Raw genomic sequence first — 26,554 nt, forward strand, 5'->3', positions numbered from 1 at the left:
TACTAGGAGCATCGATTGATGGAGGCACCCGGTCGGGGTGGCAGGCGGTCTGTCACACTGGCCAATCAGCATCTTCTCAGAGATGAATTGAATCAATGCCTCTCTATGGGGAAAGATCAAAGTCTCCATGCAGAGCGAGGGGATGCTGAATGTCAGTGCTGCACACTGCAGCACTGCCCCTCTAGTAGCCATCTTAGGAGTGACCAGTGGAGTTATCACTAGGTTTTCAATGTAAACACTACCTTTTCTCTGAAAAGGCAGTGTTTACATTAGAAAGCCTACAGGGACTGATTATACTCACCAGAACAACTACAAAAGTAGATCACATTTATATCATTTTGTCATGGATGGTGTAATAAAGAATAATATATGCACATACAGTCAGGTCCATAAATATTGGGACATCGACACAATTCTAATCTTTTTGGCTCTATACACGACCACAGTGGATTTGAAATGAAAAAGTTGTGCTTTAACTGCAGACTTTCAGCTTTAATTTGAGCGTATTTACATCCAAATCAGGTGAACGGTGCAGGAATTACAACAGTTTGTATATGCGCCTCACACTTTTCAAGGGACCAAAAGTAATGGGACAATTGGCTGCTCAGCTGTTCCATGGCCAGGTGTGTGTTATTCCCTCATTATCCCATTTACAAGGAGCAGATAAAAGGTCCAGAGTTCATTTCAAGTGTGCTATATGCATTTGGAATCTGTTGCTGTCAACTCTCAATATGAGATCCAAAGAGCTGTTACTATCAGTGAAGCAAGCCATCATTAGGCTGAAAAAACAAAACAAACCCATCAGAGAGATAGCAAAAAGATTAGGTGTGGCCAAATCAACTGTTTGGAACATCCTTAACCTCCCTAGCGGTATTCCCGAGCGTGACTCGGGGTTAATTTTCGCTGCCAGAAGCGGTAACCCCGAGTCACGCTCGGGGTAGATAACTCTGAGTCTCCTTACCTTCTCCTTGCGATCCAGCGATGTCCCCGCTGTGATTGCCGGTGAGAGCCCCGGCGGATGCCTCCATCTGCCCTCCCGGATCCGTCTCTGTGAGCCGCAGAGGCTCATGGGGGCGGAACTGGGCAGGTAATTCAAATGCATAAAAGTATAAAAGTGACACACACACAAAGTTAGGTGATACAGTGAAATCCTGTCAGATTACATTGTATCACCTCAGATTTGACAGAGTATCACCTCAGATCATCCTACACTGCCCTGCCTGCCCTTTTTGCTGTAATTTCTGCCCATAAAATATTTTTTTTTACCATGGCATCAAAGCGTCACTTTAGCATCTCCAAAGCGGGTTTGGATCAGATGAGTGACAGCGGCAGCGACACAGAGCCCCTCGCAGAATTGAGCGACGGCGATAGCGATTCGTGGCAAGATTCGTCATCCGACTCTGACAGTGACCAGAGTAGTGGCGACAGCGACGATTCTGCACCCAAGCTCAGTGATGTGCGCACTTGGTGCCTTATTGATGGCGGTATGGATGAGGTACCGCCGCCAAGATTTCCGTTTACTGGATCACCTGGGATGAAGGTAGACGTTGAGCACAATGATCCTTTGGCATACCTAAAATTATTTCTCACAGATGACGTCATTGAAAAGATTGTCACGGAGACAAATCGCTACAATGAGCAGCAATCAGCTACTCTGCATAGCAAGTTTTCCAGGAACAGAAAATGGAAACCGGTGACTAAAGAGGACATCTGGAAGTTTCTGGGGCTAATACTTCTTCAGGGGGTGGTGGGGAAACCCCAGCAGAAATGGTACTGGACTACCAATAAATGGCTGGCAACCCCATTTTTTGGCACCATCATGTCCGAGTACCGATTTTCCCTCATAATGAAGAATTTGCACTTCACCAACAACGAGGAATTTGACGAAGCCACACATCCAGCGCCAAAACTCAAGAAGATCTGGGAAGTATACCAAATGATCCTAAAAAATTTCCAGCAGGCCTATGTGCCAGATAGAGACATCAGCATTGATGAAAGTCTGATGGCTTACAAGGGACGCCTCAGCTGGATTCAATACATCGCATCCAAGAGAGCACGGTTTGGAATAAAATCCTATATGCTCTGCGAGTGTGCCACTGGCTATATAAGGAATTCCGTCATATACACCGGTAAAGGAACACAATTCAACTACAGGTACAGCGGCTATGGGATGGCAACGTCATCAGTCCTTACACTGCTTGAGCCATTGCTGAATCAGGGGTATTATGTGACAACGGACAACTTTTACACATCGCCTGAGCTGTACGAGTTTCTGATAAAACACAAGACTGATGGATATGGAACCGTTAGGGCCAACCGACGTGACCTGCCATCTATGTTTGCCAAGAAAAAACTGAAAACAGGAGAAATGGTTGCCTGGCAGAAAGGAAAGATGATGGCAATGCGTTGGCGTGACAAAAAAGACGTATGCCTAATGAGTACAGTGCATAACACCTCCACCGCCATGGTCCACACAAGAGGTGGGAAAGATGTCATGAAGCCACAACTTGTGATTGACTACAACAACACCACCATGGGAGGAGTCGATAGAGCTGATCAGGCGATGACATTTTATCCGGCTATGCGGAAACAACAAAAAAAATATTAAAAAAAAAATCTTCAGGCATCTACTGGAACAATGCCTCTGGAATGCCTATATACTGCACAGAGGAAAGAGTGACATGCCTCTTGTTCATTCTGACTTTATCTGGAAGGTGGCGGAGCGGATTTTTGTGAACTACCAAACGGCATCAGTGGCCGTGAACAGATCTGGACGTCGTGCTGTTGACGTTGTCAACCCAGAACGCCTGACTGGTCGTCACTTTATGGATTACATCCCGCCAACCGCAAAAAAGGCAGCACCTACAAGGATGTGCGTAGTTTGCTGCTCAAAGCGAGATAGCAATGGAAAAAAAATCCGAAAGGAAACCAGATTCCATTGCCCTGATTGTGATGTCGGTCTATGTGCAGTCCCATGTTTCAAAATTTACCACACCCAGGATGTTTACTGAATTTTCTTTGTTTGACAAATTTCATTATTTATTACATTATTGAATAAAATTATATTATTTATTAGATTATAATTCATGATTTTATGTTTCAAACTTTATCACATCTGAGAGTACTTTTGGTCAGGTTTAAGAAAGTAATTACTGGCCAACAATACATAACACCAAATTTCCATGCAAAAAAATGGTACCGCTTTTGGTACAAAATTCCTGACATAATCATACCGCCAGGGAGGTTAAAAAGAAAGAACGCACCGGTGAGCTCAGCAACACCAAAAGACCCGGAAGACCACTGAAAAGAACAGTGGTGGATGACCAAAGAATTCTTTCCCTGGTGAAGAAAACACCCTTCACAACAGTTGGCCAGATCAAGAACACTCTCCAGGAGGTAGGTGTATGGTGTCAAAGTCAACAATCAAGAGAAGACTTCACGAGAGTGAATACAGAGGGTTCACCACAAGATGTGAACCATTGGTGAGCCTCAAAAACAGGAAGGCCAGATTAGAGTTTGCCAAACAACATCTAAAAAAAGCCTTCACAGTTCTGGAACAACATCCTATGGACAGATGAGACCAAGATCAACTTGTACCAGAGTGATGGGAAGAGAAGAGTATGGAGAAGGAAAGGAACTGCTCATGATCCAAAGCATACCACCTCATCAGTGAAGCATGGTGGTGGTAGTGTCATGGCGTGGGCATGTATGGCTGCCAATGGAACTGGTTCTCTTGTATTTATTGATGATGTGACTGCTGACAAAAGCAGCAGGATGAATTCTGAAGTGTTTTGGGCATTATTATATGCTCATATTCAGCCAAATGCTTCAGAACAAATTGGACGGCACTTCACAGTGCAGATGGATAATGACCCGAAGCATACTGCAAAAGCAACCAAAGAGTTTTTTAAGGGAAAGAAGTGGAATGTTATGCAATGGCCAAGTCAATCACCTGACCTGAATCCGATTGAGCATGCATTTCACTTGATGAAGACAAAACTGAAGGGAAAATGCCCCAAGAACAAGCAGAAACTGAAGTCAGTTGCAGTAGAGGCCTGGCAGAGCATTACCAGGGATGAAACCCAGCGTCTGGTGATGTCTATGCGTTCCAGACTTCATGCTTTAATTGACTGCAAAGGATTTGCAACCAAGTATTAAAAAGTGAAAGTTTGATTTATGACTGTTCATTAGAGATGTCCCGAACAGTTCGCCGGCGAACATAGCTTGTTCACGGTCGCCGCGGCGGGCGAACATATGCGATGTTCGGTCCGCCCCCTATTCGTCATCATTGAGTAAACTTTGACCCTGTACCTCACAGTCAGCAGACACATTCCAGCCAATCAGCAGCAGACCCTCCCTCCTACCTCCATGACGAATAGGGGGCGCAATTTATTTATTTTTTTGTGCTTTTTCTGTTGTGACAGTTATTAAGTTATGAAATAAGAAAGATAGCATATATACTCTATATAGTAGCAATATACACACACAAAAAAAACCAGAACACACACACCTTTAGTTACTTTGCTATACTCTAGAACGGTATATTATGTGTGTAAAGAACTAGCATAATCCATATAAAATGATTGGGTAATGTAGATAACCGTACTCTTCCAGGTTAATTCAGTGCCCTCACATTGACCCTGCTTATTTGGCATTACAGACAATTTGTTTTGTGTCAGAACGTGCCATTGTCAAGAAGTTACATGCTTTAAAAAAACAATACTTCCTATGTATTTTAAATAGACATCACTTAAAATGGAAACAAACACTGTGCTGTCAACATGTGTGTTCCTCTTCAGTTTATGACAAATGAGTCTCAAAAGGCACCATGGATAAAAACCATACAGATAAACATAGGACCGGATAAACACTATGTGTGGCTGTCTTTTGATGCGAACGGCAGACATATACACTTCATAAAGTACAGCTCCCAGAATTCACCTGGAGGGAAGTACACTTCCTAGAGGAAGGAAATACTGTGATGTCACTGCTTAGCCGGGAATGCAAGTGGGACCCATGGGGCAAACAGAGAAATGGGAGGGATGTGACAATTATTGTGTCCAGGAAAATTTAAAATAATTCACTATCCTTTTCCAGTGCTTTTATATTTTTTGAATTTTATATATAAAAAAAAAAACAACCAAACCTATATTAAAACATTTAGGCCAAATCCTGACTGATTCTAGCAGAGCGCTATTTTAGCCTAGATTTTGAAATTCGGTTTCTATTACAGTATTAAGTGAATAAACCCCCTTATGCTTTGACTTTGTAAGTTGTACCCAGTTCTGCTACACAAAGCATTCACCACCTTTCCGATTCTGCAGCATGGAGAGGGATGGTTTTTTTTTTTTTTTAGAAGATGCAACAATCAAATATTATTAAAAATCAAAAGTTTTCAAACTTTCAAAAATATGTTGAACGGAAGTCATATCTGTTACAATTAAATGTCTCTTAGTGCCATCTTTTAAGAACACGAATAATCGCTAGTAACACTATTGCTCACCCTTGATTGACTTTTCAGCAAGAGTAGGATTCTGCATGTGTTTTGGCACAGAGCTCTACAATACGGTTCCCTGGTCATCTTTGTTCATTATGGAGGCCCTAGTGGCCAATATTGCCCATGTAGTGTGCAGCAAATGCACTCAGGTTTTTCACGGAATATACATAGGAGAGCTAGAAAAAGAAAAAATTAACTTTTCTGCTGCCTTTGCAAGCTCTCCCTTTCTAACCCTGCCAAGACTTTCTGTGGCTGTTCAATCACAGACTTCCCGAAGCAGCTCAATGAGAAGTCTTTGCAGGGCAGGTGATCTGAGCAATTGCTACCTCTTGAGTTTAGCTCCAGTGAGCTAACCAAACCGGGAAGTAACAGGACTGAATGTCTGATTGACAGCTGGGCGTGTGCAACACTTACTTTAAAAATTTCTATTTGTAAAATATAAAAATACTCTTCACACAAAGCAATTCAGCAAGCTGTATGGCTTTAGGGGTGTGGAGTGTCCCTTTAATTTCTGTTCTTCACCTGCAAGTCACCTAGATTCAGGTTACTAGATAAGAACTTTCAATTTAGTATCTAAAATGTAGTGCCTATTCTATTTTGAACTGCAAACAAATTCAAGGAAGATGTTGGAAATAGCAGAACGTACTCTGCCTTGTTAATTACTTTGAACATATATTCTTTATATTGCAAGTTCATGAATGATACGCACACACGGATATATTCCATTTGCTTAATATTTCACTTAAAGGGACAGTATAGGTATAAACCATAGTGTACCGTAATCTAAATGTAGCTGTTGTGCCAGGAGGCCCCTGGGCGCATTCTTACCTTCAGGGGTTACGTTTTCGAATGGTTTAACACCAAATTTGCATACAGTGCCAATCTCCGCTCCCCCAGCGGCATCCAGCTTTTGAAAGATCAGATTCAGAAAGTGTGGAGTGCCGCCATGACGCTCTCAGCCAGTGACTCCCCCTTTACAAAACTGGCTTGGAAAAAGGTATGTTTCTTTCCAAGCCAATTTTGGTGCCTGGACTACAACTTTAAGAAAAAAGGTTGTAAGGGCTGTGCGTGAACGTGACTGACAGAATTTTCAATGGGGTTTAGAGGTCACACATAATTTTGTTATAGACCAGGGATTGGCTGATTCTTTGTCACTACTCTTCCTGAAAGAGAGGGGTGACCGATAGAAAGATTGCAAAAGATAATTTTTTTTTTTCTAAAAGAGCTCTTTCTTCTTTTAATTACATTTTAATATAAGTTATGTAAATGCATAAGATAATCCTCAGCGTTCGTGTGGGTTTAATAATGCATTCAATTGGATTTGTAAAGAATTACAGGGGAATTCAAATTGTTGGGTCAGAGCATGAAAAAGTTTTGTTTTTTTAGAATATAGCAACTGAGACTTACAATGTGGCACCAAAAATATTAATTTTGACAACTATCATAGCAGCACAAAAAATTGGTAGGGCATACCCAGAACAATTATTTATTAATTATGGTGCGGCTCTTATAGGGACACGCCACTGTCCAAAAACAAAACTACATTCATGTATTTAAGTATGCATTTTTCCCCCATTGACGGTGTAGCTAAAACAAAACTTCCAAAAGCTGTAGTTCTCTTGCATGAAGCATTTAAAAGCCCTTCCCTTCATCCCCAGCCCACACTTTCTGTGGCTGTCCAATCACAGACTTCCCAATGCAGCTCAATGAGACGTCTATGCAAGGCAGGTGCTTTGAGCAATTGCCTGCCAGCTAAACAAACCAGCAAGTAATTGGAATGGTTGTCTGACAGCCAAGGGGGTGTAACAATGTTAATTTATAAAAGTACCAATTTCTATTAAAATCTGCACTCTCAAATGGAGAAAAAACAAAACAAAAAAAACAAAAAACAACCACAAATTGCTTCAGCAAGCTAAAAGGCTTTAGGAGTCGAGTGTCCCTTTAATACCAAATTAGTCTTTGTAACGTAATGTTAGCACACACTCCTCTATCTGAAGATGTAACAGGAACCAATAAACTTGCAGGCTATAGAAAATAACACAGCTGTGCCACTCCTGCCCACACACCAAGTGTGACGTGGTGTGAACAAATTTACATTGTCTATTGAATGAGGAATCTACCAGACCACATAATAAACTCCTTCCCTGAGTTATACATTGTTATGGAAGCCATTTCTTAGGTAGCGTGAAATCTACTCATTCTTATAGCATGGCTTAACCATATGTTGCTCAGTCTACTTTTTTTTTTTTAATTCTTTATTTTTGTTGTGCACAAAAAAGAACAGTAAGCCCTGGTGCGCCACAACAGCGTCATCAGAGTATAGTTATAAACATTCACTTTACAAGTTGTGGTTATCAATAGTCAGGCACATTTTTTGGTTAAAAAGAAAAAAACATAAGATTGCAACAGTATAATATTTCGATTAGCTTAAACATTGAGTTGTGTAGCACTATGTTTTAGTATACTTTGCCGGTTTTGTTGTAGTACGGTGACGTCCTGGGCTTGGGACAGTGAAGAGCCCTCCAGTTGGGAGATGCAGCCTGTTAGGCCCTGCATGTCTGCGTGGAGCGCTGTGACTTCCTCGTGGAAGCTTTGTTTCAGGTCCGTCATGAGTGCCTTCATGACCGCTACGGTGATCGGTTCTGCATCTGCCCCTTTGCCACAGTGTTGTGCCTTCCGTGGTGGGTCTGGAGGCTGTAGATATCCCCCTTCTTCCGCATCGGATATGTCCTCGGAGAAGTCCGAGCACCCGCCGTGTTGGGCCACTATGTTGGCTTCAGAGGCACCGCGTGCCTGCATCCACATCTCCCCTATTGTTAGACCCGAGGTGGGTTTGTGTGGTGCTGTTTTCTTCCCTTTTCTCCCCATTTAGCCTTGGGGTGTTCGCTTGCAAGTAAGAGTAAGTATGGGGGGGGTATTTTACTCGTTTTTCACCGTTTGGGGCTCAGAGCTCCCTTTGCATGCGTCCAGTCGCTTCAGCGTTCAAGCTCCGCCCCCTCAGTCTACTTTTAGTGTGCGTTAGGACACACCAGCATGTGACTTTCAGTGTTCCCATTCTCAGTACACAGATATACAGGTATATATGAAAAATCCACAGAAAGCTACAAAACAACCAACTGATGCAAAATCTTGCATGCTTAATTTTCCAAATCAGGACTGACCTACTGGCTCAGGACACTTTGAAGTGATGGGTTAATAGTACAGAAGAGGCAAAGTACGCATGTTTGATGATCACGTACAGTGACATTGTTTGCATTACATAGGGCTTTGGAAATTACACCAATGAAGTGGTATGGATGCCCTGTGTCCCTCGTTTTAACACTGCAGGAAAAGCAATGTTTTCTTTGCAGTGCTAAGCTGTCTCTAAGTAAAACTCTGCTATTTTAATTAGATGGTCTCAGAGATACCACTTGATTGGCGCAGTGCTATGTTTTGCTGTGCATGCACACTAGCCACCCAATGCTTTCCTATGAGAAAGCAATGGATTGGCAGAACTCATTGATTTCAGCCAAATTGGTGGAGTACTATGCTGCAAAGGTGAGAAAATAAATAAATAAATAAATAAATAAAGTAACAAAAAATGCTTTTTAAACCCTGGCAGAGCTGGGCCAGTCACCTAAAGAGGGGGCAGAATGAACCTCCTGGCACCATAACCACTACAGCGATCTGTATTGGTTATGATGCTTAGAGCGTTCCTTACACTGATGAAACGTGAATTATTTGTTTATGCCTGATGATTTCTTTTTTCCCCTTGGGTCATGAACTAAGGGAAGGCCTTTGCGGTGTTTCTTCTTCTTATGCTCAAAACCATTTGCAAATATTAAAGATGCGGATAGATCACTGAAAAGTTTTTTTTCCCCAATACAATTTGAGTAGGCTAAAAACTGTCCAGTTAATGTGTCCAGAAATCATCTTTGTACCGATTGTGACCGTCTAAGACTGACTACGTAACTTCAGATATAGGGCCTTTTTTGTCACACCGATCATGGGAAACGATTTGTTAAAAAGTACTGAAGAGTCACAGACATCATTAACAGCATATCAGCAGGTATTACCTTGCTGATAGAGATCATTTGACAGACTGTCCTATGTTTTAATGTAAGTGTGACTTATTTTATGTATCTGCATTGAGAAATGTTGCAGGTAATTAAACCATACATTAAACAAATGACATGCTACTACAAATGATCATAATTTATGATTGAAGTAGAAACAGCTTAACAAGTGTAACACTGAGAGAAGAGATGCTTTTTGGTCATCGTACAGAGAATCACCTTCTCACGGTTCTTCAGTACATCCAGCTAAAGACTTTTAAAAAATCCTTTAGATATCCAATCCCCATAAATGAAAATACGAGCCGTACAGGTCAAAGTGAGGGTCAGAAGATGAGTTACTTGGTGCTGGTGGAGATAATAGCTGTGACATTCTAACTACAGGGATACATAAAGATCCGATACCCATGTAATTGGACAAGGACATAAGACCTCTCATCATACAAGTCTAGTTTTTTCTGTGACCTCTAGCTCCTTTGTTTTGTTGAGAGGGCAAAATAAAAAAAAGGTTCCAAAGAAAATACCCTCCCTTCTCTGCATTCCTTTTCCTCAGGAAAACAAACCAAAACAGATAACTGACAAAGTAGGAAACACCGGCAGAGAGCTCACTGCTCGTGAAATATAGAATTCTCTATTTTCAAACAGCCGAGAATTGTCAAAACGATCAATTATTCCAAATTCAGAGAAATTCAAGGCAACTGGAATGTGTAGCTTTGGGGAATATAAATAATTCAACCTACTTAACATCCTCCTATAATTGTAAACCTACAGCTTATTTCATCCACATAAGCTTCAAATTGGAGCCAGTCAGAATTAATCTAAAATGGTCTGAATGACTCAGACAACAACTCTAAAAATTGCTCTAAAGTAGATTGCCAAGCAAATTGCAAAGCTGACGGGAACTGCACAAAAATGCATTCTGACGACTGTTGAGATGTCCCTTCTTACCCGTGAGTGACAGGTGAAAGGTTACATCATAAAGATTTGTGGCCTGGTCTAGTGGACAACTCCCTAATTAGGAGAGCACCTTAGATTCTAGTCTATTACGACATGACATTTACAGTCACTAGTTACAAGTACAGGAGAAAATATTTTTCTGTGTATTGTGAGAGGGCTACAATATAAAGATCACCAGGGTATGCCATTCACCAGACTTTAAAAAGGACAACAAAATATAAATGCCCTACTTACCATACATGTAAATAGGAATGAGGGGTTACATAACCTATCCAGGTAATAAAGTACAATTTATATTACCAAACTTCATACATTACCGGCATGATATCGTAATCTTCAAATTCAGAATTAATTGGGCAAAACTAAAAAAAATTCCAGCGAGTAAGCAGTCAAAAACCCTTAAAACAATCCACTAACATTTGACCCTCTATTAGGCTATTAATGCAAACCTCTCATACTTGGCACAGTAAAATGTTGGATTTCTACATGTATCACTATACCTCGAGTATATGAAACTTTATTGACCTGTTCCGAATGGAGTCAGTGGGACCATGGCCAATACAGCTCTGATCTATGTACAGTTTGAACCACAATAGATTTAATATAACCAAATCCCCTATAATATGCTGCCTCAATCCAGGCCTACTTACAGTACTGAAAACTAGAGATTCCTTAAGGGCAGGAATACACCGTGTCAGATGAGGTGACCCACATCCTACGCTAGAGATGGGCTTCCCTTCTGCAGTGTAATAGTGTTTTGGGCGGTGTCCAGCTAAACATCTTAGATCAGCAATTTGAAAGTCAAAACATTCTCATTGAGCAAATCAAACCTCAGATAGTCTGTATCAAGCGAACAAATGTTAACCGTAACAATCAGTAATTCAAACAATATATAGAGGGAGCTCCACAGAACGGGGATATGTGAGGTTAGTGATGGCATGTTATCCTGAATAACAGATAAGCCTGCTAAGTTTATAGTTAAAACCACTACACTACCTATGGTAGAGGATACAAATGGATAGTGCTACATTTCTATACTAAACACGGCAATATCGTATCCTTCAGTATTGTCCTACCATTGTTGATTGATTTTCTGGTAGACTTCTTTGGGAACATGAGACATATCTCCCCAGAAAGCACTGAATAAAGGAAAAGTCCAACCATCATAAAACTTCAGCTTGCTTTATTGGTTATGGTGCCAGCAGTGCCCTGGTTACAATCCACACCAAGTGGTCAAACCATCTTACTATAGGTTAGCAACATCCGTTGGCCCCTCAGATGTACACAACACATCCAGTCTTTTCATGCAGGAGAAGCCCGATGTCTGCAGAATGAAGCATGGCCAGTGGCGAAACTAAGCTAATGGTCTCAGCCAATGAGACATGTTCTGCTTTGCTCTGAATAGCAAACTAGGTTCCATCGCCAGAGAAGACAGTATGCTGGAGATGTGTCGTGACCCAGGGATGTTGTCAATGTCAAAATGTTTTGACTACTTAACAAGGGATGACAGTAGGGCACTCCTGGCACTATAACCACTATATCTAGTTGTAGTTGTTATGGTGCTTGGCTTTTTCCATTAAATTAGGGCATTTCTACTCATTCAAGAGAGAATCACATGTGTTTCACTCCTGAACTACAATGGAGGGGGAAACCTTGCAGGGCTGTTACTCAGCTCAGGTGCACCATTATTTTTGGGGGGATTTTCGCTGATGTAGAATTGTTTTACCAACACTCCCCACTGTAGACTTGTCTCCTCCAGTGCAGATTACATACCCCTGTTTAATAACTACCGTATTTACTCGAGTATAAGCCGACTTTTTCAACAAATTCTTTATGCTGAAAAAGCCCCCCTCGGCTTATACTCGAGTGAGCGCTTCCCTAGGGCGCACCGGTCCGGGGGGCGCTAGATCTAGGTGACCGGTAGGAGGTTAGAGCTACATAGGTAGGACAATAGGGAGAAAGGACCACTAAGGAGGTGGGGGAGAAGGGGGAAAGGACCACTAAGGAGGTGGGGGAGAAGGGGGAAAGGACCACTAAGGAGGTGGGGGTGAGGAAAAAAATGTGTTTAATTAGATCAGGTTTTAGCAAATAAGTGCACAGTCTGTAATGTGACTAACTCCCATTAGTCATGGGATAATCTGAAGCTTTGCATTGCATTTTGAAACCAGTGGCTGCTGCATTTCCCACGCTATGCTTATACTCTAGTCAAGTCTAGTTTTCCCAGTTTTTTGTGGTAAAATTAGGTGCCTCGGCTTATACTATTTAGGGTACATAAAACCCTTAAGGACCAAGGACGGTTCAGGACCGTAATCGGCATTTTTGCTTTGCTGACTGGTGACGGTCCTGAACCGTCCTAATGGTCAGATGTACTTATCCGATCGCCGTTGTTCCCCTGGCGGCTATCGGCGGTGCTCCCGTTGTGGGGAGACTGCCTGAAGCCCAGACAGTCTCCCCGCGGCAGATTAGGACCCCTGTGGCCATGTGATAGCTCAACAGAGAGATATCACATGGTCACAATAGGTGTCCATGTGTCTGCCTGCAGGGGGACTGCCTGTGCTGACAGGCAGTCTCCCTGCTAGTGTAAAATCATAAATAAATTAAAGTTGAAGTTAATAATAATAAAAAAAAAATATATATATATATATATATATATATATAATTTTTATATTAATATGTACATATATATTAATATAAAAATACACTTATAATTAAATTACACACACATATATATATATATATATATATATAATAAAAATAATAAGTAAATTAAATAAAACATGTAAAAAAAAAAAAAAATAATAATATCTATATGAAATTTTATTCCAACTGTATTTTGATAGTAATATATATTTATATAAAAATACACTTGGAATGAAATTGTATGAGATACCCCATAGTATTCTCTCCCCCCTCCCATAGTATTCCCCCCCCATAATATTCTCTCCCCCCTCCCATAGTATTCTCCCCCCCCATAGTATTCTCCACCCCCCATAGTGTGTCCCCCCCCCTCCCATAGTGTCCCCTAGTGCACTTTCCCTCTGTCCCATATTTACTTACCTGTCTTGAAGCGTGGGCCGGCTTCACAGCGCGCACCGCGGAACTGGAACTTAAATTTCAGGTTCCGGTTTCCGGCGGGACTGAAAGGAAGTGTGCACACAATAGTGTGCACACTTCCTTTCAGTCCCGCCGGAAACCGGAACCTGAAATTTAAGTTCCAGTACCGGCGGGACTGAAAGGAAGTGTGCACACAATAGTGTGCACACTTCCTTTCAGTCCCCCTGGAAACCGGAACCTGAAATTTAAGTTCCAGTTCCGCGGTGCGCGCTGTGAAGCCGGCCCACGCTTCAAGACAGGTAAGTAAATGTAGGATATCGGCGTATAACACGCACCCATGATTTTCTCCCTATTTTCAGGGAGAAAAAGTGCGTGTTATACGCCGATAAATACGGTATATATATATATATATATAAATAAAATACGAAATATACATATGTCCACATACAAAATTACATAAATAATTCTATAAATATACACGTAGACTTCAAATATATAAATATGCATATATATTTAAATTCTACGTGCGTATTAATGTAATATTTTTACATAATTAAGTAATTTTATTGATTGCAATTTGAGGGACCTGCCTGCCAACCCAGGCCGCAAGTCCAGAGAATTTAAATTTGCTAGCACTATATTTTACCCTGTAACTTTCTATGACACCCTAAAACCTGTACATGGGGGGTACGGTTTTACTCGGGAGACTTCGCTGAACACAAATATTAATGATTCAAAAAAGTAAAACATATTACAGCGATGATATTGTCAGTGAAAGTGACTTATTTTTGCATTTTTCACACACAAACAGCACTTTTAATGATGATATAATTGTTGTGATGCGTTTTCCTGTTATGAAACACTAATATTTGTGTTCAGCAAAATCTCCCGAGTATAAAAGTACCGGCCATGTACAGGTTTTATAGTGTTTTTGAACGTTACAGGGTCAAATATTTTTACATTGAAAAAGGCCAGGTTGGTTACGTTGCCTTTGAGAGCGTATGGTAGCCCAGGAATGAGAATTACCCCCAGGATGGCATACCATTTGCAAAAGAAGACAACCCAAAGTATTGCAAATGGGGTATGTCCAGTCTTTTTTAGTAGCAACTTAGTCACAAACACTGGCCAAAATTAGCGTTCAATTTTGTTTTTTACTTTTTTCACACACAAACAAATATGAATTCTAACTTTGGCCAGTGTTTTCGACTAAGTGGCTACTAAAAAAGACTGGACATACCCCATATTGAATACCCTGGGTTGTCTACTTTAAAAAAATATATGTACATGTGGGGTGTTATTCAGAGATTTATGACAGATAATAGTGTTACAATGTCACTATTGATACATTTTAAAAATGTATGTTTTGAAACCGCAATATCCTACTTGTACCTATAGCCCTATAACTTGCAAAAAAAAAAGCAGGTAAACAATGGGTATTTTTAAACTCAGGACAAAATTTTGAATCTATTTAGCAGTTTTTTTCATTCGCTATTGTAGATGAGTAAAAGATTTTTCAAGTAAAAGTAAATAAAATCTATTTTTTTCAATTTTTCATCATTTTTTTTTTTTTTTTAAATTAAATGACATGAGATTATATAAATAATGGTATGTAAAGAAAGCCCCTTTTGTCCTGAAAAAAAAAAAAAAACAACAATATATAATTTGTATGGCAACAGTAAACACAAACACCACAAAAGTGTAAAAAGAGGCCTGGTCGTAAATGTACAACATCGCAAAAACAGTCGAGTCCTTAAGGGGTTAAACTTGCTGCCGTTTACATAGGTGTTTCGGTTGATACACTACTTAGTATGAGCATCACATATAATGAAGCGAGAATGGTCAGGATTTAAAAGTAAATTTAAAGGGACACTATAGTCACCTGAACAAGTTTAGCTTAATGAAGCAATTTTGGTGTACAGAACATGCCCTTGCAGCCTCACTGCTCAATCCTCTGCCATTTAGGAGTTAAATCCCTTTGTTTATGAACCCTAGTCACACCTCCCTGCATGTGACTTGCACAGCCTTCCATAAACACTTCCTGTAAAGAGAGCCCTATTTAGGCTCTCTTTATTGCAAGTTCTGTTTAATTAAGATTGTCTTATCCCCTGCTATGTTAATAGCTTGCTAGACCCTGCAAGAGCCTCCTGTATGTGATTAAAGTTCAATTTAGAGATCGAGATACAATTATTTAAGGTAAATTACATCTGTTTGAAAGTGAAACCAATTTTTTTTTTCATGCAGGCTCTGTCAATCATAGCCAGGGGAGGTGTGGCTAGGGCTGCATAAACAGAAACAAAGTGATTTAACTCCTAAATGACAGTGAATTGAGCAGTGAAATTGCAGGGGAATGATCGACACACTAAAACTGCTTTATTTAGCTAAAGTAATTTAGGTGACTATAGTGTTCCTTTAACATTCAAGACAAACTGGAAACATGTCCATACCAGCTACACTCCTAGTTCAGTTACTTTGGTAAATCTCAGATTAGTGAACCATTAGTGTAAAGTGCTGAAAATAATAATAACACGAACAGTGACTAACCCTGCCAGGGTAATCCCATTCTACAACAAGCATTTTCCAACAGTTGTTTGGATGGTCAGATATTTTTAGATTAAAAACTTTCACTGTATAAGTGTACAATTCAAGGCATGCAAGTGCTTCTGAAGCTAAATATGGATTGTAGAATAGATACTTACCATTGACTAGACAGACTACAGAACAGCTGCCGTTCAAGGCACAGTGTATTACAACATGCGGCATTGCAGTTGGTCTTAGCTGTTGGGCAGCTCAGATTCATTCTGTTCCAGGTATCAGATATTGAGGATTTATTTCAAAATATTTTTGAGAAGATACATCATGATTTACTCCATTAACAAAGAAAATAAATACATTTTTAAAAAGGTTTAGTCAAACTGGAAAATGATTCAGTTGCCAAGTTTTCCATTCGGCAACTTTGGCCTGGAATCACCATGGTAGTATTTCTCCAAAGCCCAGAGCCAATTAATCCGAAACAGTAGGTAAAAAGGGCCCTGACCAAACGAGTTTAAGATCTTAAAATTCATCATGCATGGCACTTTTTATAGCAAAGGCTTAGCAAGATGGCTCATGAACTACAAACTGCACAGTGTAACATTGCAACAGTGTAACAAAAAAAAAAAACAAAAAAAAAAGTTTTAAAAGCAATAGCTATTTGATCAGAAACGTATTTATATAGGCAGCATTACCAATGTTACAGTAATGTGTGCACAAGTGTGTGTGTGTGTATATATATATATATATATAGCGGCTTTTGATTTAGTCATCAGTAAATAAGTTTGGAATGAGAATCCTGGGGCAGTTCGTTCTGTTATACTTCATAAAGCACTGTGTAAACTACAAAATCTCCATTTAAACAAGAAATAAAGGCTCTGGGGATGAACAGACTAACATTCATCTGCACGCTCAGCTCTTATCCTTATACAGCCACAGAACTCTGAATGTAAACACAGGCTGGCTGCTACCCCATACCATAGACCAGGGCAGTCACCCAGGGCAGCCTCGGAACACCAAGGGGGAGGGTTTAAGGTCAATAAATATGCCATTGTAGAATCTACTAGTGCTGAGGTTATGGAATTAAACACAAACCGGTCCCAGTAGATGAACAGCCAGTCCATGCTATAAACAACAGGCCCCTGTCTTTTTGAATGGCAAATGGATCTCATAAGGAGGTTTTTATGTTAATTTTGTTCAATATATGATGGTAACGCAGACGTGCCAAAAGTCTTAGATTTCCAGGGACAGTTCCGAATCTGAAGACAGTATCCTGCTGAGGTACTATATGCTCCTAGTTTAATGTTATTACAGGGTTCTATACTCTTGTGGGTGACGGGTAAACTCTAAAAGAGCACTCTTAGCATGTAAAGCATTTCAGAAAGCAAGTTTAAAGTGTGTATTTTTCCCAATTCAGCAAATTACTGACTTTAATAGAAGATAGCACTTTTATACATTACTCCTCGAATACCCACCTCGCCGTCAGACTGCATATCACTCAAGTGTCCCTATTTAGGAGGGACAGTCCCCATTATTGGCCCATGTCCCACTTTTTCTTTTTTAATTTTATGTTGGTGTGTCTGAGTGTATGACAGAGCTCCGCAGCAATAATACTCACAGTAATGAGTCTTTTTTTTTTTTAATTTAAAAAGTCACCTAAAATGACTAATATCCCAGCTCACTGAGCAGTGTGAATGACAACCCAGGTGTGTGCACATCTACACCGCAAATGTTTTTTCTATGAGAAGCCTCTGATTGGTCAACTAACTTTCATGCCAGGGAAATATTAACTTTTCATGTACCAATCCCCCATCCTCAAACAACATGCTTTATTTAGTGATATCTCTACTAAATTGTTATTAACTCAGCAATTCTGTGCTCAATCCAAAATCAAATCACATATTTAGGCATAAATAACCAAACTGACAATAGCACATTTGTAGAATTTCCCAAATCATACATTTGTTGTCTAAATCTAATGATGTGGCTTGCAATTCACATTTTTGCTTAAAAACCAACAGCATTTTTCTGGGTGGGTTTAAGTATTGGCAAACACAGGAGCTCCGGGGTCTTGGGCACTCACAGCCTTACATTATCTAGAGTTACGCGTCAAAGGAGTAATAAGAATTGATAACGGAGCTTCAGGGACTTAGACGGAACCCTGCTGGTCCCAACAACTATTACCAGGATGTGGGGAAGTACTATTAGAATGCAGCAGTTTACTCCTCATCCATTTACAGATTAGTCCAGAGATCTCAAATGGATGTGATTTTGTGTGTGCGTGCTTATTTTCAGAACCTCATATTTAAATTAAATCAACCTGCTCCAAAATAGTCTAAAAGAAAACTGGACCTCTGGAATCACAATATCAAATACCTTCCATCATTACAATAAGTCTTAGTCATTACGGTGCTTATTATGCACCTACCGTACTTTTAAAAGAAAAGCAAAAAAAACAAAAAAAAGTGTATTGGGGATGCAGTTTGATGCCCCAGTGCCCATGTATTTTAGTGCCCAGGGTTATGCAGTTTGCCAGTCCTGCTCTAGCAGTCAAACTTTCTTGCAATAAGGATCTTTATTACACACAGATCCTAAAGAGTTATGATGTAGTAGTGCATATACTTGAGGGAAAACTAAACAAACATTATGTTAGACACAATGCTGAATGTCTGTGCCCCTTCTACTCAGCAGTCTAGGTTAGAGGTATATTTTTGAAAGGCTAATCTGCTTCTGAACCCATTGTAGTAGTGTTCCTGTGGTCAGCACCAGCCCTCCCCCTGCTGTGAGTGGGTGGGTGGGTGTGTATAAAGGGGGGGGGGGATGCACGGATCAGGTGCAGATTCAAGGTCAGAGATTTCAGTTCATACGTTTCCTGTGCAGGCCGCATCCTGTGCCAGAGCCAAAGCTTGCTCGGGGAGAGGGAGACAGGACCGGAATACAAGGAAATGCTCCTATCCTGTAGAATCCTGTACAATCAGAAAGTAGGGTGGAGGTGGTGAGGGTGGGAATATCCCATCGTTGCATGCTCCCTGTGTCCTATATGAGACTTGCTGGATGACAGAAATTTTAAAAGTGTTAAGAGATGACAACCGCTTGGTAAACCTAGTCTGCCCTTTTGTCATATAATTTGCAGTTTTAGACAACATTTCACACTGTGAGTGCCAAAGGGGTGAGTGACGCATTTATTGGCAAAACACAGCACAATCCTTTGACATCATTGGGCTCGAGAAGCCAATTGGACATGTGGTACCCATGCCGTAAACAACCAAGTTGTGGGAACAAATGCTGTATATTACCAACTCAGAAAGGGTCACACTAATAGTGAAAAGAACGCTAGAACATGCTTCCCAACTGTACATTGCAAAATCCAAATGCAGATCCAGAAGCCACATTTCCCAAGCCATGATAGAACTACAACTCAAATGGTGCTTTGCCTGCTTTTCATGGGAGATGAAGTTCTAGATTATCTGGGGATCTACTTTTTTGCCACCTCGGTTATAGCCAATAACTTGAACTCAAGGGATTTGCACGATATGTTCTGCTTAAGAATAGCTCACTGAGTGGCCTCTATCTGATCACTTAATGGGCAGCATGACAGGTTTAGCTCATGCCACCATTGCTCGGTTCTGCCAATACATAAACCTTTATTGTACAACTACCAATTTCCAAGGCCAATCCCAATGGATCCTGCCTTCACCAGGCCAGTGCAACCTTCTGTTCCTAGAAGTTGTGGTAGTGAAAGGATAGACCACAATTTTAGCAGGTATTGTGATTTCAACAAAAGCAGGTAAGTAAACCAAACCCCTAGTTGATGGTCACATAAGGATAAATATCCTTTATTCGCATACCCAAACAACTATGTTATTCAGTTATCAGTGATGCTTGGGACAACAATTTTGTTTTCCCAATAAATCAGCCTCCACCAGTTCAGGGTCAACTACACTAAAACTTTTTATTTAAAGGACCACTATAGTGCCAGGAATACGCTTGTTTTCCTGGCTCTATATGGTCTCTAGGTTTCCCCCACCCTCAGGGTCCCCCTCCCGCCGGGCTCTAGGGGGTAGAAGGGGTTAAATGTACCTCTTTTTCCAGCGCCTGGTGGGGGACTCTCCTCCTCCTTGTCATCGTCTGAATGCGCATGCGCGGCATGAGCCGTGCGCACATTCAGCCAGTCCACAGGAAAGCGTTCACAATGCTTTCCTATGGACGCTGGCGTCTTCTCACTGTGAAAATCACTCAATGAGACACAATGAGACAGCCACTAGAGGCTGGATTAACCCTATTATAAACATAGCAGTTTCGGAAACTGCTATGTTTATAGAAGAAAGGGTTAATCCTAGCTGGACCTGGCACCCAGAACACTTCATTAAGCTGAAGTGGTCTGGGTGCCTATAATGGTCCTTTAAAGTTCTCTTTAAGATACATTGTATTTAAAAAGGTTTTTCAGCATGAAATATTTATATTTTTAGTAAAAAAATAACAGCAAAAAAAGGTTAGCAAACGTATAAAAAGTTTAGACCTAATTATTATTGTGCAAACCTTTTTTTACACGCGAAGATTACCTTTAATTTAAAGTGCAAAGACCCTTGAAGGTGACATTGCCCATTGGTGTGCAGTGGCTTGGGAGTGCAGCGCAGGTGAGATATACTTACTTGATTTTGTTTCCCCGAGTTCATCGCCATCTTCTTTTGCTTTTCCCTCCGGGATCCTGCGAGTGCCTCCATAGATATTGTCATGCAATCAGCAAGAAATGACATTTTTTTCCCCCACAGCAATTACTAGTAACAACTGGGGGAATTGACAAAAAAAACTTAAAGGAACACTATAGTCACCTAAATTACTTTAGCTAAATAAAGCAGTTTTAGTGTATAGATCACTCCCCTGCAATTTCACTGCCATTTAGGAGTTAAATCACTTTGTTTCTGTTTATGCAGCCCTAGCCACACCTCCCCTGGCTATGTTTGACAGAGCCTGCATGAAAAAAAAAACTGGTTTCACTTTCAAACAGATGTAATTTACCTTAAATAATTGAATCTCGATCTCTAAATTGAACTTTAATCATATACAGGAGGCTCTTGCAGGGTCTAGCAAGCTAGTAACATAGCAGGGGATAAGAAAATCTTAATTAAACAGAACTTGCAATAAAGAAAGCCTAAATAGGGCTCTTTACAGGAAGTGTTTATGGAAGGCTGTTCAAGTCACATGCAGGGAGGTGTGACTAGGGTTCATAAACAAAGGGATTTAACTCCTAAATGGCAGAGGATTGAGCAGTGAGGCTGCAGGGGCATGTTCTATACACCAAAACTGCTTCATTAAGCTAAAGTTGTTCAGGTGCCTATAGTGTCCCTTTAATTCCGGCAGCTCCGCGTTTTTTCAAGAGTAGCGAAATGTTACTGAGAGATGTGGAAGTGAAAGGATATCTTTAGACTGGGTTGGAATTTCAGTCTAACATAGTTAATGTGAGTATTTCATAAAGATTTTTGCTTTATAAAATACTTCAAATTATTTATTTGTGGGGGGTGAGGGGGAGGTAGATGACAGAGCCACTTTAAATTGTTCTCCAAATCTTCATCTTTTTGCAAATATTAAAGATAACAACCAGCATGAGGGACTCTATGTATAAAAAACCATGACTTAAATCCAATTTGACTAGTAAATTAAAATCAAATCCACCCTGGAAAATAGTCTACTAGATTTAAATTCATTGACAATATCACAAAAAGGGTCAATTCGTTCTTAGCATCTAGAACAGAGTTCTGTGTTAGCCATGAATCTAAATTGGTTTGATTGTACTATGCTTAAAGCATCTATTATTTCCATAATCAAAATTAAGAACAAAATGTTTTCCAAAAATAAATGACCTATTACAAACTGCCATTCATGGGAAAAATAAATAAATAAAATTTAGAGGGAGAAATTGTTACATGGTCCCCTCGCCAAACTAGCCCCTAATAAACTGTATGAACAACTTCTACAAGTAGTTCCCATGCTGGTCAGTCTCATTGAGGAGGTAATTTGCCACGGACATGTGCTATCAAAAAACGATCGTATAGTTGGATTTTTGAGAAGATAGCCTTTCTGCTTCAGAGAACAGATTTCTTTTATAGAATTCAAATCAGAAAACTTTTTTGGAGTGGGCATTTTCAAAGCTGGATTTTGTTACAAAACCGCACTTATTATGAAGCTAGATGCAACTTTGTTGTGTTGCTTGCAAACAATGCCGTATTGTACAACACAACAGAACCTTATCACTAGCTGACACTGTGATAGGGTGACAGCTATTTGAAAATAAAGACGTTCTTAGATGGCACAAAAATAGTAAAAGGATAAGAATTCAGAGCCTTGTGTCCCCCCCCCCCCCCCAAAAAAAAAAATAAAAAAAATATAAGTTTCACAATACTGATAAATAAAAATGTAGCAATGTGATTTTGTCATTTGGAGTAAAACATTACACTGATTAGATTGTCAAGAAGGCTAAATACAATCTAGCTTCCACTTAATTATTCTTAGAGAAATTAGAAATGGCTGACATTTGGTTCTCAGCATCAACACCCCAAGATTGATTGATATGGAGACATTCATCTATGTTGTTTAGTTTGCAGAGTAAAATTTAGCCCTGTATAGTTTTAGTGACTAACCAGAGATGATAATTTAGCTACATCACATTAAAAAAAAAAAAGGGATCTTATTGTAGATGTTCAATGTCACCAATTATGGAATTGCAATTCATGAATTAGAAGGGATTCCATTATAAATGAATGAATTCAGAGTATTTGAATTTGGGACCGATGGGCTGGATTAAGAGCCTATTGGACCTGGTGCTGGCAATTGTGATGGGCCCATTTACAGAATCTTATCGACAGAACACAGGATTCAATTATAAGAATACATATACCCTATGGCTGCTAAACTCTGGCTTTCATCTCCCAACCAAACCAAATAGTGGCAACCAGTGATCCTGGTGGGGTAGAAAGATGGGTGATGCAAATCATGTCATTATCACAACAGGGCAACCCGGCTTGGAGAAGGGTGTAGGTCTGCATGATCAGCGTGCATGCCAGGATACTGCCAATCATGAAGGCCGGCTACCTAAAGGGCGCTGAGCTTGGAGTGAACGTGTTAAATAATGTACTCGCTCTATGGGAACAATTCTCTGGTGTCCCCCATCACTCAGAAACATCAATGGGGTTTATTCTATATGTGGCGAGTTGAGAATTAGCTGGCACAATTTAGGCTAAAATAGTCAAGCTGGAAAAATGGATGAGGTGCAGCTGTTGATATGCCACAATCCTATTGAGACAAGAAATTAACTATTTTCCCCAGACACAAAACATCAATAAAAGAGAGCAGAAAGTGGCGTCACAAAGGGTCAAAATGGTTTGATTCTACGCAATTCCTGCAGCTTGTGGAAATCAAGCTCCATTTAAGTGCTGCTGGATTTTTCTTTTCCTTCCTGAAAATGCATTTTTTAATAGGGTTCTGATGGATTTTTAAAACTTTTTCTACAGCATTCATTCAGAAACAGTCAAAAACAGAATCCACATATTACACCCCCCCCCTTTAAACTTTAACCCTCCCCCCCTTTTAACTTTAAAACCTTACCAAAAGATGTAAATGCAATATAGGTAATTTGTCAACTCGTGCAATTTGAGGAGTAGAACCCAATGTCTCAACCCTTTATGGCAGTACCTGCATGAACAAGGTCTGAGTAAAAGCCTTCTTCTACAGGTGGCAAAAATGTTATATAGGTTTTTTTCTTACCCCTTTTCTAAATTGATGCCCTTTATAGCAACATTGTGCTTGCCAGACCAATACTATTCATCACGACAGCACTTCTGACTGCATAACCAATACAGAACACTGTAGTGGTTATGGTGAATACAAAAATAGCTGGACCAGACAGAAGAGAACCCAGTGCATTTAAAAACTAAAGAAACACTCCAAGCAGAATATATCATGCCATAATGGCTATTGTGCCAGGAATGCCCCACCCCCCATTGTAAGAATTGAAACCATTTTCTGCTTGACTTCTTGCTTGGTGGTCTGCCAACTTCCACTAGGGCCTTCAGAAAGCCAGAAGCCGACGCCCTCAGCCAATATCTAGAACTGCAGTGCCGGGTTTAGCTAGGGAGAGCCAACGGAAGGAACAGAAATGTTTACATTGCAGGTGTAACCTGCCTGTAGTGGTCCTCATGCTGACAGCTGGTAAAGGCGCTTCTGTGAAATCACAGAGTAAAACGCTTTTAGTCAGATGGCTTCAGACACCAACAGCATAGTGTTTTGCCGTGCATGCGCACTAAACTGGCTCTACAGATTCAGAGGCCAGTTGCAACTTTGGGGTTAAATTTGAGAACAGTTTAATCCCTTGAGGTAAGAGTGCCTCCAAGGGCATCATAACTTTATTTAGGTTTTAAGCCTTCAAGAAGCAAAAACCAAGAAAGTTATGGTGGGAAAAAAGTGATTGAAAACCCCTTCCACATGAGATCAGTGGATAGTCAATACATTGTTAAACACAGATCCTTACACCGGTCAAGAAATAAGATTTGCTTTTCCCACAGAAATCATAAATTGGCAGTGACGTTACTATTGCAAGGGATTCTGGGTGGACATTTGCAAATTAGTTCAACAAAGAATCATCTTTTTCCCTCAATATTCCATTTTAAACATGGATTCCTGTGTTTGTGTTTGCTGTATACAACAGCTTTGAAACACAACTTAGGAAGAGACGCAAAGCCAATGAACCACTCATGGACAGTGGTTTTGTTGTTAATGCAAGTCACCAGCATGAGGTTGGTTACTGGCTTGCAATGGAGGCTTGGCTTTACTTGTGGAGCACAAACCAACAGAGTTATGGTGCATTCAAGGTAAACATTACCATTTCTGAAAAAAGGCAATGTTTTACTGCGAATGGTTAAAATGACAGGAGCAACACACCTAGACCACTTCACTGAGATTTAGTGGCCTGGGTGACTCTAGTGGTTCTTTCATGGCAGGAACAGACCACTATATGCTTGTGATGGAGACCCACATTTGTTTAAACTGTTAACAGTACCTTATCTCCCAGCAGGTGGTTATTCACCAGTACCAGCCTACAATACCATAGTCTGTGCAACAGGGTCTCATTTCCCAGTAAGCTGGGACCTATGGATAAGCTACAAAAGGGAATGTTTATGACAAAATAGTTTATTAGTAGCATGGGTCCAGTTTGGCTATTTTCTTTACATGAAATGTGCACTCCCCCTGTCATTCCCCCCACAATTCATGTGTTAATGAGCCTTTATTTGGCTACCTGAGGAGGAGTCACTGTATGTGAAGGATTAGGCATGGATCACTGGAATTCTGCAAGCTTGCAGTATCTGCGACTCACGTACACACACACACAGGAGTGCTGAGTGAAACATTAAAACAACAATAATGTTTAAATAAAAAATAAAAAAAAATGGGCTAGGCTTGGCCGCTGGACTCCAACTCCCACTACCATCAGCTTAGCTTGATGAGAATAGCAATTCAACAGCTGTGCATGTGTCCATCCTCATTTTAAAACAGCTACAAACTTTAGTCCTACAGCAATGCAGGCGGTCCCCTATCTGTCAAACAGAGTCCAATTTAAATGCCATGTGTTTCCATCACGTTGTGTGTGCAGTGAAAGTCAGATAGTAGATCTCCCTTACCTTTTATTCGCTCCATGCCAGACTCAGTGCTGCATGCCCAGGTGTGCAGAGGATGGTGAACTTGCCCTATACAGATGTTGCCCTTCTCCTGATTTTCCGCAAACTCTTCCTGGTTAGTGCCCCCAAATAGCCCTGGGACAGTGCCAGTGTTCTATGATGGAACGTTCGGCAGATCTGGAAGAAGGGCCAATGAACTTGGAGACTTTGTATCAGTGATTCCTGTGATCACTAACCCTCAACCAAACTGATCTCCCCACCCTTCCCAACTGCTGCTTCTCACTCAGTCTGATTTGAGCAGCTCTGCAGGACACAGGTTGGAGTTCAGGATCTGAGCTGCAGGGCTCTGCTGAGGTAACTGATCTCATTGTAATTTCATCACCCCTTCCCCTTCCTTGACAAGGAGTCAAACGTTAACATGCAACTTCCACAGGCAGCTTTTTTTTTTTCCTGTGTCCTGTGCCTCCTCCTCTGGAGGGACTTCTTCAGAGGCCACAGGGTCTTAGTGCCTCCCCACCTCCCATACTACTCACTATTAGTCCACACATAGCTGGAGAGCTTTTCCAGGGAGGGTCTGTGATTGAGGAGTGTCCTGCCTCACCCTTCAGGAAAGGGGGAAAAAAAACGTTCTCTCAGAAAGCTTCTCACATAATATTCCATTGGGGGTTTAGAGCGTGCTTTCCAAAAATATACCCCTTGTAGCAGTGAATGTGCAGAAGACAGGTGTGTCTGTCTCAGCAGTTGGTAAAGAATTAGGCTGTTAGCAGCAGAAATTGCACTTAACTCTTTAGCTACAT

At 40.6% G+C, this 26,554-nt stretch overlaps 1 protein-coding gene across 1 annotated transcript in view; it reads right to left on the reverse strand.

Moving 5' to 3' along the window:
- Positions 1-26,268, reverse strand: part of AFAP1L1 (actin filament associated protein 1 like 1) — an 86,264-nt gene extending 59,996 nt beyond the window's left edge. Inside the window, exon 1 of the mRNA XM_063447356.1 lies at positions 25,761-26,268. Within this exon, the coding sequence (XP_063303426.1) occupies positions 25,761-25,776 (16 nt within the window). The 5' untranslated portion in view covers positions 25,777-26,268. The remainder of the gene's footprint in view (positions 1-25,760) is intronic.
- Positions 26,269-26,554: the final 286 nt, after the last annotated feature.

This window comes from Pelobates fuscus, chromosome 3 (assembly GCF_036172605.1).
Source record: "Pelobates fuscus isolate aPelFus1 chromosome 3, aPelFus1.pri, whole genome shotgun sequence".
NCBI lineage: Eukaryota > Metazoa > Chordata > Amphibia > Anura > Pelobatidae > Pelobates > Pelobates fuscus.